Source organism: Trichosurus vulpecula, chromosome 1 (assembly GCF_011100635.1).
Source record: "Trichosurus vulpecula isolate mTriVul1 chromosome 1, mTriVul1.pri, whole genome shotgun sequence".
NCBI lineage: Eukaryota > Metazoa > Chordata > Mammalia > Diprotodontia > Phalangeridae > Trichosurus > Trichosurus vulpecula.
In genome coordinates, this window is record NC_050573.1 from 393,506,158 (window position 1) to 393,527,337 (window position 21,180).

Here is a 21,180-nt window from a genome sequence, read left to right on the forward strand (position 1 = left end):
TATAAAAAGAGCCAATTATTTCAGGAACATCATTTAATTTAAAGGAGTTAGACCCTACAGCTTCGTTTCACATCATTAGGAATATTGAGCATTTCATTAAAGATCAGTGTTTCCAACCATCCTTTGATTTCATGCACTTTAAAAACTATGTAAGCATGAGTTATTATTTATTATTCTCCTATAGGCAGGGGGAGAAAATCCATGAGTAAGATTGTTCTGTTAACTAGCCTCGTGACTACATCACTGAACAAGGCATCCTTAATTCAGCTTCCAGTTCCGATAGAGGCAGTTTTGTGTCATAAAAAGGGTACTTGTCCTGGAGTCTGAGAATCTGGGGATTTGAGTCTAGGCTCTGAGACTTACTAAACATGTGCCTGTGGCTAAGTCAATTCATCTCCTTATTTCTTAAAATGGAGATGATTATATTCAGGCTATTTAACCTTATGGGGTTGTGGTGCCCAAAGTGCTCTGTTAGTTTCAAAGCGCTTTGAATTCTTTGTAGTTGTTGCAGCTGCCCGAACTATTCAAGATATTTTACTTTTGCACAAATTGATTTCATTGACAAACTCCTTATAACTTTCACTAATCATTTAATGGATCTTTTGTGACTAGAGGCAAATCACATCACCTCTTTTAGTCTCTTCATCCGTAAAACGAATGGGGAGTGGGCTCAGTGACATCGAAGTCCCGTCCAGCTCTGAATCTTTCATCTTATGATCTCATATCCTTGCCAGGCTTTCAAAAGGACTAAAAAACTCCTCCCAATTCAAAGAGTTTTATGAGGGCATATCGCATTGCCTTTCCTTCCCCAATGCTGTGCTATAGAGGAAAAGGTACCCAGTCAACAAATAATTTTATCAGGGTAACCCAGCCAGTTTTTGCTTTACTACATTTAACTAAAAACCTTTTTGGTGTGATTGATCCAGTTGGTTAAGACTCTGCCACCTGTACATTCCATGTACTTAGTTAAATCAAAATACATTCAAATTGATGTGCCCACTAAAAAATAAACAGTAGGGCTGCCATAGTTTACAAGAATTGCATCTGCTGATCCCCCTCATTACGTGTATTGTCCTTTTTTAAGAGGAACTTCCAACATCAAAATTTGCTGTGGTCCACAGAGTTCTCCTTTTGGATTGAATCCCTTTTTGTCCCAATAGTTTCCATCAGGACTAGAGAATAAGGCAGTGAATTTTAAAGCTTTATCACTTAATCGTTTTCAACAGGTGACAGAGGATAAAGTTTCTATGGATACTCTTCATTTTCATACGTCATTGCTCTTATCATTGTCAAAATAGTTTTCACTGGATCTATAATTTTATCGTGTGTTAGCTGCCCCATGGGGCAAATTAATTCCCATCTGGAACACACTATATAGGACATGACATGAAATGTTCGACCTCTTGTAAAATGTTGCCTAAGTTACATGGCAGAAACCCCTTTTAATAGGATGCTATTTCTAGCATCCAGCAAGTACACTATGGTCACCCACCCACATGATACCAGTTTTCTGCATGCTGTTTTGCCAAGACTTTTAGATCCTAAACTTAATAGCAAAGCGAAAGAGATTAGAGTCATCAAAGAAAGAACTTGGGTTACAAATATCTTTATTCTTTTTCTTTGAAGATTAAAAAGCATTTATTTTCTCTCCCCCTTCCCTTGAACCCCCCTCCCCACCCATTAAAAAGAAGAAAATCCTTAAAACAAATAAGCACGTAGTCAAGCGAAACATTCCCATAATGACCATGTCCAAAAGTTTATGTCTCATTCTGTATCATGAGCCCACCACCTTTCTGTCACAAATCAGGTAGCATGCTTCATTACTGGCCCTCCAGAATCTTGATCATTGCATTGTTCAGAGTTCCTAAGTCTTTCCAACTTGTTTGTCCTTGCAATGTGGTTGTTCCTGTTAAATTGTGCTCTTGGTCCTTCTCCCTTCACTCTGCATCAGTTCATATAAGTCTTCTCAGGCACAAATATGTGAATAAAGAGATCATGACAGCATCTATTCACGTAAATGGTGGTCCAAGATGAGTCCCTAATCAGGAAAAATAATAGTGAAAGATCAGTCTCCTCTTCCAGCTTTATATGCAAAATAGCACAGGTGTCATTTTGGTCTTCAGACCTTCTAAACCTTCCAGGTTTTTTATGTACTTGTTTTTAAATTACACAGAATGCTGCCCTGTCCTACTAGATAGGAGCACTAAAGTAACTTATACAGGATACAGTCCTCACATCTGGAACCATGGATGTAAGAGAAAAGCTCTATTCAGATTTCCTTAGATCAGTCTCTCTTCTCAAACTGCTAAATAATTTTCAACCTGTGGCAGCATCATACCTTGAGAAATCCAAATCGTAGCAGAGAAACCTTTTTCTCCTCTTTTCTACCCTTGGTTATATATTTGTCATTATATGTATAATCCTTGAAAAAGAGCCCTAATATATAGTCAGTATTGGAGGGACTAATGAAAGACAAACACACTAATATCTTGGTGGAGCTACGGATTAGTCTATTGTGGAAGGAAGTTGAAAGGAACCATGCTAATAAACGATTTAAAATTCTCTATCCTTTGACTCAGAGATCCCATGGCCAGACATATATGTCCCAAAATGGTAAAAGACAGAAGTAAAAGTCCCACAAATACCAAGATGTTTATAGTGGCACTTTTCATAGTAGCAAAGATTTGGAAAATGAGGCCCCTTTCATTAAATAAATACTTTTCTCTAAAAGGTTTTCTGTATTAGGAGGTTCAGAAGGTAGAATTTAGGATCAATTTGGGAAGGATTAAGGGAGCATCCTTATTGCATTTATTTGGGGAAATATATCCTCTAAAGAAGAACTAGTCAGATACTGAGGCATTGCTTTAATGAAAGATGACATTTGAATTTTATTAGATTCTTTTAAAAAAATTGTTCATTACCTCATTTAACTTTTATGACCAAGCAGACTTTTATTAACTATTATTTCCGGAGCAATGGCTCTGTAGATTCAATAGACTTTAGGACTTACAAACTACGCTCACTCTTGTACTTGATTCCTATACTTTTGTCATGTAGTAATATTGCATACTTGAGGATAAGTGACTGGAAGCTTTATGTTTTGAAGATAATCTCTTTTAAATGTTTTCCTGTGATTTTTTTCCTAAAAATAACGTTAACATGCTATGTTAAAGGGAAAGGCTTCTCAAGGTGGAAATGGCTTTATAAAATTGTTCACGGAATTATTGTAAACATAAAATAATGCCAGTTTCTTGCATAAACAGCCATCAGTGGCCTATGTACATACTACGCCGGGCCTCCCTTCAGGCTGGGAAGAAAGGAAAGATGCTAAGGGACGCACTTACTATGTCAATCATAACAATCGAACTACAACTTGGACTCGGCCTATTATGCAGGTATGAAGAATCTGTCCAACTTATAATGGCAGGCAGTAGAATTTGAAAATATGGCCCATTTTATTGTTTTTTCAAAAGTCATCCATTCTACTAAAAGGTCACGAAGAAACGTTACATCCCACCAGTAGGGATTTGAGTACAATGTTTGCCTGCAGACGCATTTCTTCTTTGGTGCCCAAGATGAAATATAATTGGGTACATTTTTAGAATGTTAAATAAATGAGATTTCCAAAATAATAATAGTCCATTATAATGTGTTACTAACATCTTTTTTTTTCTGGTGACTGAAGATAGTTTTGATTCTGAGGAAGCGATTCATTTTTATTCCTCTTGATAGTATTTTCCCTGCCCCTTCTCTCCATTACTATTATGTTTAATTATTTCCTCTAAGACTTAATATGCCAAACCTTCCCTGTTGTTATTGTTGTTGGTGGTGTTCTTTGGGGGTTGCACAACCTAATCAGAGACAGAGGAAGATCCTCACATTTGGCTAACTTGTTTTTGCCTCTAAAATAGCTTGCTGAAGACGGTGCCTCCGGATCAGCTTCCAACAGTAACAACCATCTAAGTGAGCCCCAGATCCGCCGGCCTCGTAGCCTCAGTTCGCCCACAGTAACTTTATCTGCGCCGCTGGAGGTGAGAAGTCTGTCTCATCTAACCAAGGATCACTTCTATCCCGTGACTTCTCTCTCATTCTTTCTCTTGTCTCTTAACTCTGACTCAAGTTTGGCAGCCCCCTTCTCCCTTTCTCCGTGGTCTGTTGTTTCCTTTCATAGCAAAGGTGTTCTTCTGGCAGCTTTTCTACATGCTTCTCTGTTTGGCCTAGCAACATCTTTTGATTTCTTTCACTTAATTCCCATACTCATTTTGCTGGGCTCTTGGTGAGTTGCGAGTTATTCCATCTTGGTTGGGACCTCTGCCATCATTACTGTGTTTCCTACTATCTCCTGTGAACTCTCATCTAATTTCATTTTATAAACCTTCCGAAGGCTTCTGTTTGAGCTTCACAATGTAGCTGTTGCTTTTATCATTGGGAAAAACTGGGATTGTCCTTGTATCTGCCTTCGTGTTTTTCAAGCAAAGATTCTGGCATAGGTATTGGATCTTTATGTAGTCTACAAATCATGGCTGGGCATTCAGCTTGTGCTATCTATCATTTGTATTGTTTACAACATTGTTTCTTATCCTGATTGTCATAGGAAAATAAATGAGTGGAAAACCAATCCTTTCAAGGCACTGAGTGGTTATAGTATTGGGAGAGTAATTGTGTGTCACTTAAATTCAAGGGATTCTTGATGCCCCAACAGGTCATATAGTAGAACAAGCTTCCTCTAAATCAGAGCTTAATTCTTAAAGTTTATGTCTATTATGTTGTACAAAAGCCACAAGACAGTAAGTGTTTTCTTCCAATAAACAAGTTTGACATTTTGTCATTGTAAAGATTATAAGCATCTTCCCCATTAGATTGTGAGCTCTTAAGGGCAGAAACCAACATTCTTTGCAGTCTGTGAAATCCTTTCCGAGTGTAGCACAAAACCGTATATTTCATTTGTGCTAAATGGCTAATTGGTGTTTATATTTGGAAGCATTCATTAATAGGCATGGAGAAATACTAAACTAGCAGAAATATTTAAGCGAGGTTGAAAAAAGTGAGTTAAGGCAAATATATAGATAGGAATAAATATTATTATTAAAAGTAGATGCCTACTTTTCCTTCTCCAGTGAGAAGCTTTCCACAAGCCCACTTGGGCTTATCTAAAATCGCAATGGAAGAGTTCTAATGAGTATTATTATTCCATAGGGTGCCAAAGATTCACCCATACGTCGAGCTGTGAAGGACACCCTTTCTAATCCGCAATCCCCACAGCCATCACCTTACAACTCTCCAAAACCACAGCACAAAGTTACACAGAGCTTCCTGCCACCTGGCTGGGAAATGCGGATAGCTCCAAATGGCCGTCCGTTCTTCATTGATCATAATACAAAGACTACCACATGGGTAAGGTGAATTTGGGCTTTTTGCTTTTACTTTACTCCATTTTATTTACCTACAGTTTATCTAAAGTCTATCAGTCTGATAAAGATAGCTTTCTTCTTAAGATCTTTGATGTTTTTTTCCCTTATTCTCTTAGTCTTCATATTTAAAACAAACTAACAAAAAATTGATTTAGTGACCATGGGTGATTCTCTGACTTTTGATTTGGGCTGTATTTAGGCCTGCCTGTTCTGATATTACTAAAGGTTTACTCTTTTTAATATCAAAAGACATCTTGAAAATCACAGTGGATCAAAGATTCTGTGCCAAAAAATTGAGTCAGTGCATCATCTTTGAAACTGGCATTTTTGCATTGAATCTGACTTCCAGATTTAGATTGGGTGCTAAGCTTTGTCCTTTCTCATTTCAAAATAAAACTTGCTGTTCTATGCTATTTCATGAAGAAGACTTATATACGTTTAAAAAGGCATGTGTGGTATTCAGTCATTTTCAGTCATGTCCACCTCTCCATGACCCCATTTGAGATTTTCTTGGCAAAGATACTGAGGTGGGTTTCCGTTTCCTCCTCTTGCTCATTTTATACATGAGGAACTAAGGCAAACAAGGTTAAGTGACTTGCCCAGGGTAATACAGTAGTAAGTTTTCTGTGGCTGGATTTGAATTCAGGCCCTCCACTTTCTGTTAGGTTTTGAAATTACAATAAGGCCAGCACTCTTATCTAATGTACCTCCTAGCTACAATCTAGCTGCCCTTAAAAAGGGGGAAAAAGGAAGGAAGGAAGGAAAGGAAAGAAAGGTGGAAGGGAGGGAGAGCGGGAGGGAGGAGGGAAGGAAGGAAACTTATCCTTTAAAAACAGCTCAGGATTTAAAATATTACCTATAAAATCTAGTTTTAGTCACTTAGATTCTGCCTCATTTGTCCTCATCTACAAAATGGCATTGTTAGACTGCATCATCTTTTTTGTTTTTTGTTTTTCTGTTATTTTAAAGCAGAACAATTGATCAGATAATTGAGGTTTAAATTGGATCTTAATCCACTCTTGAGAAGTTGACTTAATTTTTAACAAATGGTCTAATTCTGTGTGTGTGTGTGTGTGCGCGCGCGTGCGTGTGTTTGCTCAGCTCCCTGGATAGCCTTCTCCTTGTGAATATTTTTACTCATTTATGTGCCTAGCTGTGTTGGAAAAGGCAATTTGTAAAATACAATTAAGAATATTGATCTAAAATAAATTAGAGGAATTGTAAATACATGCATACACACTTATGTATGCACGTAAAATACTTTGAAATCTCTTTCAATGGGCTTTGCAGATAAAGCATTTATTTTCATCAATATTATAGATTTATGTAATGCCCTTTCCCTACTGAACCTAAAATCTAAAGCAAAGTGAAACAATAAACTTTCCACTGCTATCTTAAAAAAAAACTCATTATGCGGAGAACTTCTTTCATAGTTATAAATAATTTGGACTTTGTTATGTTAACATAACATGTGCAGTTTTCTTTTCAGCCTGCCCAGTTCCATTTACCATTGAACTACTATAATTTCAAAACCTAGCTAGAAATTGGAGCTCTAGAAATAGGGGAGAATGTATAAAAAAGGATAGATTAGTATAAGGAGCCACTGTGGCCTGCCAATATAAGCTATGATTTTAGTAATTTGAGCTGGCTTAGTAATCAAATCCTCTAACTTTTCACAGCCTTTCACATCACTAGCTCGGTGTAATTGCTGCTGTGTGGATTTAATTTTAAGTAGCATGAGCTTTGTTTGCTACATGTATTAATGCTGACTGAAGCAGTTTTATCTTCCATTTCTAGTTTTTTGCCCAGATAGAAATATTTGACATATTTGCTAATTTACACATTTTAAAATGCTTTGGTTTTGTTTTTGAGAAAGTTGACTTCTGGTGGGGTTTGGACATTTTCTAGTTAACAACTGGCGAATCCACAAGCCTCTGCCCCTCTCATTTAGAATCAGGGGTGTTCCCTGACACAGCTACATTATGTTTTTGAAACAAAAACCTATACGCAGGCTCTCACTGTGGATGGACAGGGCTGCCTTGCATGTTTATTTTAACAGGGGTAGTGGGGGAAGGGATGCTTGTTGTGAAGATCATTTTCAGGCTGTAGTCTTTTTACCATATTTATTTTTTTAATTTTAAAGAGAAAAAGCACAGCTCTTCTTATATTTTAACCTTTTCATAGTAAAAAGGGGAGGCTAATATAATTGGTTAAGAATATTGGGGGCAGGGAGAGAGAATGTCCCTTCCCTCCATGTCATCATAGCTACTGAATTTCCTAAAGTTTCAACAGTAGTCTGCCAACAACAACCATAAAAATGAAGCCAAAACTTTACCAGGCTAATTAACTTTCTATTAGACTATGCAAAACAGAAATCCTGCCAATCACCATATAATGAAGAGGTGTAAGATCATTGGTGTGAAGTATTAAGCATCAGAGGAGTGTTGCCTTGCTCTACAGAATGTGCTTACTTCATTTGTTCATTAGCCCGTGGCTAATGGCCCAGCTTGAGAGTTCAATGCCTTTTGTAGGCCAGTGATCTCAAAATATACAGAGAGTTGAACTGCCAACCCAAGGAGATCTCTCATAAAAGCTCTCCAACATGCACAAAGGTAAAAGATAAAAGAGATTGTAGCTTTCTGAATTCCAGTCCTTATTGTTGCAGTAATAGTCATTGGGTTGCCTGTTTGTATTATTTCACTGGGTATGCAGCTGGTGGCCTATTTTCAGAGTATGAAGGACTCCTACCTTTATTACATTACATATATAGTCCCAAGCTAATTTATTCTTAAGGATTTTATGTAAAGCACTTGCATTTAGGACAAGGGATATCAGAGAGATCATTTAATGGCAAAAGCCACATAATTAGAGGGTTTATAGCCCATCTCTGCTGTTTAGTATCAATGGCATAAGTCACTTCTCTTTGAGGCCTCAGTTTCCATTTAGAATATGAGTAAGTTGGACTAGATGATATTTGAGTTTCGCTCCAGTACTAAATCTCTTTTAGTTCAACCCTTTCATTATACAAATTAGAAAGCCAAGGCCCAGGAAATCAAATTGACTTGCCCTTAGTTCTCACAAATAGTGAGAAGTAGAGCTAAAATTGGAATTCCGCTTCTCTGACTCCAAATACAATGCTCTTTTCCCTTCAGGATTTTACTCTGCCTGAATCTAAATCAATGAGATGTGGCATATTCATGACTTAGTCTAGGCATTCTCTTAAATATGGAAAGAATATTTAAGAAGTATTGATTTTTTTTCATATGTGATTATATATTTAGAACTGAGAGAGACCTCTGAAGCCATTGAATCCAACCTTCTCATTTTACAGATGAGTCATTTTACAGAGAAGTTAAATGTCTTAACAGGGGTCACACAGGTAATAAAATCAGAGATGAGATTTGAACCCATCAGAGGGTTCAGAGGGGCAGCTAGGTGGCACAACGGGTGGAGTGCCAGGCCTGGAGTCAGGAAGGCTTGTCTTCATGAGTACAAGGTCAGCCTCAGACACTTCCTAGCTATGTGACCCTGTGCAAGTCACTTAACCCTGTTTGCTCCAGTTCTTCATCTGTAAAATGAGCTGGAGAAGGAAATGACAGTATCTTTGCCAGCAAAACCCCACATGGTGTCATAAAGAGTCAGAGATGACCAAAACAACTGAACAACAAAAAACTTCTCATTGCAGAGCCAATTTTTCTTTCAATTAGCCCTGGTCACCATATCTTAAAACTTTTATAATTATTTCATCATTAAAAGGAAACTTTATGGGTATGAGTGTGTATATGTGTACTACTTTAGAACATTTATAACTAGATGGGGAAATAGGAGAGAAAAAAATAGTGAGTGAATAATTTTTATAGTGACAGGTGAGAAAGAAACAGACTCATCACTCCTTTTGTTTTTTTTTTTTCAATTGATTTAGTCATTTTTAGTTTTCAGCATTCACTTCCATAATATTTTGAGTTTTACATTTTCTTCTTCCTCCTCCCTTTCCCTGCCCCAAGATGGTGGGCAATCTGATATAGGTTCTACTTATACGTTCATATTAAATATATTTTCCCATTAGCCATGTTGTAAAGAAGAATTAGAACCAATGGGAGGAACCACGAGAAAGAAGAAAAAAAAATAAACAACAAAAAAAGAGACCAAATAGTATGCTTCCATGTGCATTCAGACTCCATAGTTCTTTCTCTGGATGTGGATGGCATTTTCCATCAGGACTCTTTTGGTGTTATCTCAGATCCTTGCATTGCCATCACTCCTTTTAATAAGATGGTTTTTAAAGTAAAGCAAGTCAATAAAAACCTTCTTCCTTAAAGCTCATATAGCATTTGTTTGGTACCTCTCTGATGCCTTTCTTGTATAATATTATGATCTGTATTTTTATCATGCACCCTTACTGGACTATGAACTGCTTGAGGGAAGGTGTTGTTTCTTACCTGAATCTTGTATCTACCCAGCCCCTAGCACATTTCTCTACAGACATGTACTTAACAGATGTTTATTGGATTCATTATTCTGTGGTGTTTCCATACAAAAAGAAAGATACAGATGTAAATATTGTTGATAAGATAGCTGGTTTATGGGACCACTTATCTATGTTTTTTGCTTTGCTGCTTCTTAAGAATAGTCTGATAATCATTTTTTTTTTAAAAACTTCATCGGTTATTTCTTTAGCTTTCATTTCTTTGTAGTAGCCACCTTTTTTTTTTTGAAAGAATATGATTAGCTGTATTCCTAGAACTTGGGTGGCATTCCAAGTATCCACTGGCTCCATCAGACTTCATGAATAGTTAATATATATTGTAGTTAAATACATAACACAGTTAGGTGATTTATTTAGTGGGGAACACTAAGGGTCCAGAACATTAACATTCTTGCTATAAATTAAACCAGAGGACAAAGGCAGTTGAAGCTAAGGGCCAGGCTGCTTCACAGGCTCTCCTTGGCAAAGCAGATAACAGATTTCACAGAGCTGATTTCACCATGAACCCAAAGACTACAAGAAATGTCATTTAATGAAAGATTTGACCATCTTGCCTTACAGTGGTCATCAGAGCATAATTAAAAAGACCACCATGAAGATAATTATAGGCTATGTGCCAACAGAAGGCAAAGAATTAGAGAAAGTCTACAAAGAACTTGACAAGATCCTCCAAAGTCAGTCAGCATATGCCTTATAACTCAGTATCTTTAATGCAAAGATGAGCATAAAGGAAAAGAGTGAAAAATATGTTGCAAAATATGGTTCAGGATTATGAAGTGAAAGAAGTCAAAGGTGTGTAGACTGCTTAAAAGTCCAGATATTTCAAATACTCTTCGAGAAGAAAGTAGGATGGGTCTAGATATGGAACATATCAAACAATATCACAAAAATGAAACCGTATCCCAACAGGAAGTTGGTTTAAATAGTTGAATCATCCATTTATATGCAGTGAGATTAGACTAGAACTGTGGTCCAAACTAACACTAAATCAAAATAAATGATGGGGATGACAAGATATGGCATGAAATGTCAAAAGCTCTAACCTGAACATTCTAGACATTTCCCCTTAAATGGGAAATGAATAGAACAAATTAGCATGAACCATGACCATTTCCTACACAAGGTTTAACTGTTGGAAAGTAACAAGGGGGCAGAAAGAGCCCTCAAATTCAATTCAACAAATGTTCGGAATGTTTATTGTGCTAGGCCTTTGGGATGAGGATGAGGAGGAGGATAGCTAACATTTATAACTAACACATATGTGTCAGGCACTGTGCTAAGTGCTTCACAATTATTATTTCATTTGTTCCTCACAGCAACCTTGAGGGGTAGGTACTATTATTATCTCCACTTTACAGATGAGAAAACTGAGGTAAATAGAGATTAAGTGACTTGCCCAGGGTCACACAGTTGGGAAGTATCTGAGGCCAAATTTGAACGCTGATCATCCTGACTCCAGGCCCAATGCTCTGTCCATGTGCTACCTAGAGAACAGCAACAACAACTTAATTAAAACAGTAGCAAAAAAGTCACTAACCTGAAGTAGTTAGCATTCTAATGAATACAAATATGTATATAAATAAATAAATACATCGGTAATTTTAGAAGGGAGACCGCACTAACAATTGAGGCGGGGAGGAAGGAATCAAAAAAGGCTTTGCTTCAAAACGCCCCCGCCAGCAAACACTTGTTCCCCTTTGCCAGCCAGAGAGACATGGCAGCTAAAGTCCACACTAGTTGAGAATAAAAACTCATTTGCAAAACCTTGAAGGAGGTGGTGTTAAGTCAGTGAGTAGCCTCATTTCCTAAAACATCCAGGAAAAAAAAAAAGAATATTTTATACTTATTGTGACACTAAGTTAAACTAGGTCATCTCGAGAACATTTATAGAGTAAACTGGATGGCATACAATGAGTAACCCAAAATTGGAACCAATTTGTCATTACCACAAAGAACTGTTGTCAACTATTGATAGTAGAATCACACCTCATTCGCCTGAGATGCTAGGTGAAGATATGGAGTTTGCAGTAAAGCAGGAAGCAGATGGGAAGAAGAGCTAGACCAGGCTAAGCGTGCACAAAACGTTCATGCTAAAGGTAAATTGATTTTTGAAAGCTTAGAGATTCATTCTCAGGATATCTGCATGAAAAGAAGATGCTGAACAATTAGGAAAACTTCTGGATGTTATCTATCATTCCCCCAAAGAAGTGATTGAAAGAAGAGGTCAGCAATTGTTGATACCTAAACCTGTTTTCTCATCTCTACAAAATCTTATGAGAATGACGTGAACACACCCAGACACACATATCCTTGACAAAAAGTAAGGAACAAGCAGGCTTTTATAATGGCTTTTCTATAGCAGATTGCATTTTCATGTGGTTGTGGTTTGTCCTTCGTCCTTGAAGAGGACCATGACATCAGGAAGATGATGCCATGACTTGCAGTTGAATTGGATTTAAGGGAGGCAGGACTGTGCAAAGTCACCAGCCTCAGTTTCTCCTCTAGAACCATCCAGGTCCAGTGGCCAGATATAGATCAGGACAACTAGAGACTTAAAACAGAAAGATGGACAGTTATCAAAAGTGTTTCCCGTAGAACCCAAATGGAAAAGGGATTGCTTTTAGATGGGAAGTCTTCCACATCCTCCTCTTTACAGAAAACACTTGTGATTGCATCGCCCCTAGATTCTTAGAGATACTCCTCAATGGAGCTCCTTCAAGGATCTCAAGCATCTTTTAAGACTGCACTCAGAGTCCTCTTCCAGGGCACATAACTCTTTGGTAGTGTTCTCTTTCTTATGAAATCATTTCATATGTCTATATGTTGTTCTTCTGCTCTGCCCCAAATAGATTATCGGCTTTTTGGGAAGGGTTGGTTTGTTGTTACTGTTTTTCTGTATATCCCAAGGACATAGCACAATGTTATGCACACTTTTATTTTGTAGTCTTTGACTCTTTTAGTGGGACCGCCTTTCAGTATGGAAAATCCCTCTGCTATTCTGTAACTCATAGCCCTCCATTGGGCACTGACTTGCCCCCGGACACAGTCAATGATTTAAATCCAGATCTTCTTGACTTTAAGGGTATGACCCTATCAACTATGTCATGTTGTCTCTCCGCTTGCATGTTATAGCTACTCAATAAATCTTTGCTTATTAAATTTATAGCCATTCTAAAGAGTCTGGCCTAATAGTCATGTAATGTAAAGAGTACATCTTGTCCAGATGTGAAATGCAATTGGAATGTAGAAGCCATCGAGTCTAAATGTCTATCCGACTCTCTAGTTGCCTATGTGTACAAATGTGTGATAAATACATACATGTAGATGGATATATATGTACACATGTATAAATGTGTACTCATATACACATATGTATATATATATATCTGCCCATCCATCTATATAAATACAAATGTTTGATATGTATATGAATGTATATATGTACATTGTATAAATATGTGTCTATATAAATCTCTATGTAGATATATGTGTGTATACATCTATACATATATCTCTTACACAGACATATGGACACATATGACAAATTATGTATCTGGAGAGTATCTGGGCCCAGAACTGAATAAGAGGAATAAAGTGGACTAGATTTCCTTTGACAAATTTCACAATGTTTTAAATTATCTCAAACTGTTCCATAAAACCAACCCCCCCCCCCAAAGATCTTTGAACAATGATGTTTTTCAACAGATCCCATACGGATATGAATTCTAACACTGTTGAATAAAAACTGAAGTTATCCAAAGAGCAGTGGAGAGACATGGTGGCTATGAATAGGTTGCAGGATAGTACTAAAGATGTAAATGTATGATTAGAAAGGTGAGAGATACATAATTTTCAGTGTTGTTAAGAATAGAGGCTCAAACCTAATCTCCTATGATTTAAAAGCTTTGCTCATTCTCTGTTTTTTTTTTCCCTTAGTTGTAGTCTTTTCAGACTCTCCTGAAAAATTTAAGATATTTTTGAGCCCATCTTCTAAAAGTAGCAGAAATTAAGATTTAATCTGCAAAACTTGGTCAGTCTTCTGTTTAGTATTTCTTTCCATATTTTAAAAGAGTGATGCAACAGTGAGGAAACAGTTCTTGAAACAATCTAGGAACCCAGACTTTTGGAACCTAGAGCTGGCATTCTTTTTAGGAAGCAGTAATGTATAAATAAATAAAAACACAGCTCTTTGTAACATTTTAGAATAAGAAGAATGAATAAAAGATATTTATTAAGCACAGGAACAAGGTGCCAAGCATGGTGCCAGGTGCTGAGGATACAAGTACAAAAGTCAGAGAAATCCTAATGTTAAGTAGTTTACATCCTAATAGAAAGAAATAGGTCAGATGAAAAGTCCCAGTGTTTCTTCAGGTACAGCAGCAAGAGAAATGGCCATGCTGACATTATATGTGTAATGGGTATTTTATTTGTTGCCTTTCAGTGGGTGGGGTAAGGAGTTGAGGAAGGGACAGAATTTGGAAAGGAACATTTTCTAAAAATTTTAAAAATGAAAAAATATTTCATATAAACTAATGTTTGCATGCTGTTGATGAATAGATTGTTAGCATTTAAAAAAATTTTAAGAAGAAGAGAGATAATGTATGTTCTTTAAAGTCATTTCCATTGCTAAAAATAAACGTATCTCTTCGTGATATTGAAACATTTAACTAGTCTAAAGAATTTGTTGTTAATAATTTTCTTTTGGCAAGGGTCTTCAGTAACTGTGGCTACTGAGGAAGCAGAATCTACACCACCTGCTGAGGGAGATTTCTGGCCATATCTCCATAATGGTTTTGCAATCATCAGGCAATAGCATATGTATAGAGATGTATGTATGTGTGCACATGCATTATATGTGTGTGTGTATATATGCATGTATATATACAGAATAAACATAAAGTGAATAAAATACAAGATAAAATAGAAATAGATATAATAAAGTAGATATAGATAGAATAAAATACCAGACAGAGTAGAAGGGCACTAGAAATTGGAGGGCAGGGGAATCAGGAAGAGCTTCACATAGAAGGTGGTATTTAGCTATGTTCTGAAGGAAGAGAATTCGGTAAGGCAGAATTTAGGAGTGAGTACATTCCAGTCATGGAGAATGGCCAGTGGAGAGACATGGAGATGGAGGTCATCATGTTGTGTGTGAGGAACAGAGCATAGGCCAGTTTGGCAAGACTGAAGAGGGAGGGAGAGGGAGTAATTTGGAATAAGTCTGAAAAAGAGGGTGAAGACAAGATCTTTTGAAGGGCTTTAAAAACTAAACTGGAGAATTATAATTTGATCCTAGAGGCAATGGGGAGCTACTTTGACCCTTTGCACATTTTGGCTTGGCTTCCTAGTAGGGAGGGAAATGCAGTCCATAGAAGTGCTCCTTCAAATAAGAGAATTCCATTATCCCAGATTCTTAAGTAGGAAGGAAACTCCCAGGACATTTTGCCCAACATATACCTAGCCAGAAATTCCCTCTATAACATCCCCAGTAAATGGCTATCCACTGAAAGATCTTTAATGGGGAAGAACCAATTACTTCACAGGGCAACACAATGTACTTTTGGACAATTTTAATTGTTCGAAAATTTTCCCTTCCCTTGCCACTTATTGCAATTTCCACCCATTCTTCCTAGTTCTGCCCCCTGGACCCAAGAAGAAATTTGATACTTCTTCCATATGATAGCACTTCATTGTAGTGTGGTGAAAAGAACATTGGCTGTAGGGTTGGAATTTGGGGGTTCAAATCTCACCTCCGGTACTTCACTGAATGTATGACTTTGGGCAAGTGACTTACCCTCCCTAGGCCTCAATTCCCTCATCTGAAAAATAACAGGGCTAGAGTAGATGGCCTCTGAGGTTCCTCCTAGATGAATGATCTACAAATTCTTAAAGCTAGCCTTTAAAGGCAGCCAGGTGTCACAGTGGCTAAGAGTACCAATACCTTCCAGAGTTCTGATCTGGCCTTAGACACTTAGTAGCTTTGTGACCCTAGGCAAGTCATTTAACCCTGTTGGCCTTAATTTCCTCATCTGTAAAAGGAGCTGGAGAAGGAAATGGCAAACCTTTCCAGTATCTTTGCCAAGAAGGCTCCGGATGGGGTCACAAAGAGTCCCACGTGACTGAACAATAGCAAGCCTTAGGTGGCAAAGCCATTTTCCTTGATGAGAGTTTTTAAAGAAGAAACTGGATGACCCGATCTCAGCTATTGTCAAGGAGATTCCTGCTCGGTTACCAGTTCTACTAGACAAAACATGAGGATTCAGCCCTTCTTAAATTCCATGATTATATGAATTCCTCCTCCTCTGCCTGCTCACGTGGACTAGGCAGGAATAGACTGGTGGAAAATACTAATGCTACCTCGTGCACTGTAAGTGAATAAATATAATACATGATGCTCAGTTTTTAAAGACTGCTAGGTATCAGGCACTGTGATAAATATATACATCTATATATACACACACATATATATGTATATACATACATACATACATACATACATACATACATACATACATACATACAAACGTAAAATACAAAGAAGTGAAACCGTACCTGCTCTCAAAAGACCTTACATTCTGATAGGAGAGACAGATGCACATAGATAAATGTATACAAAATGAATAGGAGATAGTTTGGGAAGAGAGAGAATAGGTAGCTAAGGAGTGGGGAGGATGGAGTCAGGAAAGGTTTTCTGCGGCACTTGAGCTGAGTTTTGAAAAAAATCGAGAATACCAAGGCAGAAATGAGAACGAAGCACATTCCAGCCTTGTGTGATGGAAGATGAGTATTTTGTGTGTGGAACAGGGACCCAAAGGCAAAGAAGAGGAGGAAGAGGAGAGATTCCCATCTTCCCTACACGGCAATAATGCAGCACTGAGAGCCGGACTTCGTATCTCCAAATAGAGAAGGCCAATGACCACAACCTATTTTACATTCTTTCACATTCTCATTACAGGAAGATCCACGACTGAAATTTCCAGTACATTTACGATCAAAGGCATCTTTGAATCCTAATGATTTGGGTCCTCTTCCTGTGAGTATTGGTTTTTACCAACTTTAAGTATCCATTTCATGTTCTTTTAAACATATGCGTCACTCCTACTCTTCCCCCACCCTACTCCTTTCCAGTGCTATTTATTTTTTGGTCTTCATTCTTAACAGAATTCAGTGTTTAGCTGTGATCCGTCTATAGAAGTCATGTGACATGATTAGAATTATAGCACATGTACCCCAGTGTAGCTGAAAAGACATTCCAGAATTAGCCAGGCACTTGTGAAAGGTAGGCTTCCCTGGGTCTTTGTAAGCAGATTGTACAAAAAGATACTCTCCCTTACAGCTGAGAGCTTCTTTTATTTTGTTCCTCTAGCAACAGCTTCCTTCCATCTACAGCCTTGATTAAATCATTGGAACAAACCTATGGAAAGCAGTTGGGGGAAGGGTCCACATAAGAAGTAATTAAGGAAGGTTTTTTTGAATTATGTAATTATGTAATGTAATTATGCTAATTAGCCTGCAGATATTTAAAGGGTTTTTTAACCTTTGGTGCATGTTTATAGATTTAGCTTATTATTTTGCTCTTTTTTGGAACCTGAGTGGGAGTTGTACTATATACTACTCTAAATTAGATTTGGAATGACACCTTCAACAGCCCCCCTCCATCTTCCCACAACTGAAGAAAGCCACCCCTTACTGAGAGACAAAGGTTTCTGAAAACTGTGTCCTTATAACCAATACATGCTGCTATGTTGTTTCCCAAGCTAAATGAACATGTAAAAACCTCTTCTGAGAGCTGGAACTCTTATCTCATTGGCCAAGCATGAGGCCAGAAAAGTTCTAGGGCCTAAGCTAGAACTCTTTAAGTGTTAGAGTTCATTAGAAAAGTAGCCCCAAACCCAACTTTTCTGTAATGTTTGGCTCATTCCCTTTTCCAGTAGTCCACTTTTTTTTTTTAAAGGACAGCATAGATCCCTATTTTTTCCAATTTTGCTTGATCTCAAGTTCATTGCTTTAAGCTTGGTGAGCAGATGATATTTTCTTTTAGAAATACCCATCTAATTGAATCCTTTTGTATGTCATTGATTCTTGTGCAAAACATCACTTTACCAGACCAAGAGAATAAGAATATGTTGGAACTGAGAATGGATGCTAGTAGAGAGATGTTGTTTTTTGGGGTTTTTTTAAGGAGGTTCAGGGTTGGGGGCAATGCCAACTAATATTTATTTTGTCTTTTCTTTTGGACTAGCCCGGTTGGGAAGAAAGGATACACTTGGATGGCCGAACTTTTTATATAGATCATAGTAAGTAATATCTATTGATAAAATGTATTGATTGTAGACAAAAGGGAGATAAGTTAAATATTATAGCGAAAGCTTTATAACTTTACTCTTCATTTAGGAAGCCAGGTGTTGATATGTGGAGAAAATGATACCAGAGACTTAGTGCCCTCCTACGGTATCGTATATTCACCAAAAGTTTGTGGTTAAATGGCTCATCAGCTTTGTTCCCACTTGGGTCTTGTGAAGCATTAACAATTTTATCATTTATTGATTTATTTGAATTTTGTTGTTGTTGATGACCCTCCGGCTTATATGCATTTAATAAATTAAAATACACCATAGTAATAGAAAATAAGATTAGAAATGATTTTGCCACAAGTCTCTACGTAAGCAGGGAGAGAAAAGGAGCATAGTTGAGTTTAAATGAAATCACTGCCTTAAACACTCTTGTGACATATTGCCATTTCTGACCTTATTTTCTATTTGTAGCATGTTTTTTTTTCTTGCACCCACTGTTAAGCTATATCTAGTTCTCTTACTGAAGTCCTAGTGTAAATAGTGTCTCATGTAGACTTTTGTTATGGCATCTTAGGGCACTTGTGTGGTTTTTTGTTTGAATTTAAAATTAAACTAATAAAAAGAAGTGCTTTTAGCCCAGGGTTTTTTTTTTTTTTTTGTGAGGAGTCCCTTTTTATAAGATAATCTTCACAAATTCCTTACTGCCTCTGAGGGGAAAAAAATTGACAGAGGAGAAATTGGATTAAACACAAAATTTAAAGTCTTCTGGCAAGTGGATAATTTTTGGTTTTCATTTTTAAGCACACATGTTCTAACCTGAAAAAAGGATGTCAAATATAATTTTAGTGTAAAATCAAATACAGGGTTTTTTTATGTAAATAGGAGGCTTACCTTTTTTTTTTTCTTCTCAGTTGAGCTGGTATTTCACCACTTGTAGTACCAAGGAATTTATTGGTTTGTGGATGTGCCAAATGTGCCTTTATTTAATACCTGAATTAAACCAACAGAGACCAAGAATTTTATAATTCTGAAAACTGAAGTGGCATCCCTTTAATTAAATTTTAACTTTTAATTTTTGACTTTTTAGTTCAAATTGGACATCTGAAGTTTTTTAAGCTTACTTTGATGTTTTTTATTTGGATGTAGGTAAAAATGTTGATTTTTCTCACTTTCCAGAATTATAAAATAAAGCTAAAACTGCTACCATGAAATTATAAACATTTGATTAAAAAAATGAATGTTCACCCCAAATACATCCCCATATCCTTCTAAAAAGCTATTCATTTATGATTTTATGGTTGACAAAATTTGATATAAGCTCATCTTTGCTAGCATGGCTGGCTTCCTGAGAAAATATATAAATAAAAAACAAGGGAGCACTTCCTTTGGTTGTACCACTAATTTCCACTAAAAATAAAAAATGTTTCCCTCTGAAAGTTTACATCTGATTTGCATTATAATTCCTGCGTTTAGTAAAAAGTTCACAGTAATTCCGAATATTTTAAAGAAAGTTTTAAAAATGAAATACAACGTAACAATAATCATACATAACATATAAATACATAGGTCTATATATGATTTTAAGATTTGTAATTTGCTTTATATTTATAGACTTATTCCATACTCACAGCAGTCCTTAGAGGTAGATGCTATTATGATCCCCCTCAGAAGAAAAAACTGAAGCTAGCTAGGTTAAATACTAGACCTGAGTCATAGTAAATGTCCAAGGAAGAATTTGAACTCAGATCTTCCTAATTCTGACAAAGTTGCTGCCTTCACATATTGGTATGGTAATTCCAGTTGAAATTCAAGTGGCACCATTTTGGCACCCTTGTGCTGAACTGACAGCTAAAGAAATTCCACATATTCTTTATCCACTATCAAACAAGTGTTTATATCACCTCAATATCCAGCATAGACCCATTTGTCCTTTAATCAGGTTCATCACCATTACCCAAGTTTAGAAGAGGTGGAAATCATTATATGCTTTGTCTTTCTAGAAAACACATTACAAAAATAACTCCTTTTCTCCCCCCTTCTTATACTCAATCATCAGTAATCATTTAAATATGATTTGATCAATCTATTTATTGGCCTTTCTCTTTGGGAATAATATTCTGGTACCAACACAAAGTTTTCCATGTTGAATTTCAACTGAGTAGCCCCAGAAACCTCACCAAGACTTTCTGTTCCTCTGATGATACTGAAATACTATTTTAACCACCCCCAAAGATTTTGTACCATTGTTTTGCTTTATTGTTATTGTTTGTCTTTTGTTCTTGAAGAAGATCAAGAGGCTGATGTCTTGACTTGAAACTGAATTGGATTTAAGTGAGACAAGGCTGTACAAAGTCTTCAGCCTCATTCTCTCCTCCAAGTCATCCGAGTCTAGTGGCAAAATATCGATCAGTATGACTTGATATGACCCCAGATGCAATGGGAGCTTTGGCCTTTTTAAGCTAAAGTTTTTCCCAAGTCTCACTTTGTCTGAGGCAACACCCATTCAGTGATTTAAGGCTAGGTAAGAAATGAGACAAAAGATGGCCTACTTTGCCTACTGAAAGAAAATAAAAATTCAAACTTGGAGGGAACTGTCAGTGAAGAAAGTCCCTCTACCAATACAGCTGTTCTGCAACTTACAGTCTTCCTAGCAGTCATTCATTTGGATTCTGCTAATAATGCAGTTTGTATTCAGATGGCAGTCACACTGAAATTTACTACCTATAAAAAGAAATTTTGCAAAGTGAATGAACCATTTAAATAAATTAGAAGAGACAATGTTTGAAACTACTTTAAAAAATTGGGAACACCTTGAGTGTTTTTCTAACATCTTATTTATAAATTTTTCATTTTTTAAATCATTCAAACTTATCACTATAAGGACTCTCCTTGGCAGAACTTTTTAGCCTGTTTTTAGTCACTATTTATAATGCTTTTATTCAGTATTCCTTAAGGCACCTACCATGTGAAATGTACTCTGCTAGATGCT

General features: G+C 36.8%; 1 protein-coding gene across 5 annotated transcripts in view; it reads left to right on the forward strand.

Moving 5' to 3' along the window:
• NEDD4L (NEDD4 like E3 ubiquitin protein ligase) overlaps positions 1–21,180 on the forward strand; it is a gene marked incomplete in the record, with an annotated part of 461,078 nt that overhangs the window by 389,038 nt on the left and 50,860 nt on the right. For 4 of the 5 annotated variants that reach the window (XM_036757634.1, XM_036757643.1, XM_036757611.1 and 1 more), the window contains 5 exon segments: positions 3,264–3,395; positions 3,912–4,031; positions 5,197–5,394; positions 16,853–16,930; positions 18,140–18,194. In XM_036757634.1, the coding sequence (XP_036613529.1) occupies positions 3,264–3,395; positions 3,912–4,031; positions 5,197–5,394; positions 16,853–16,930; positions 18,140–18,194 (583 nt within the window). 5 annotated transcript variants of the gene reach the window in all.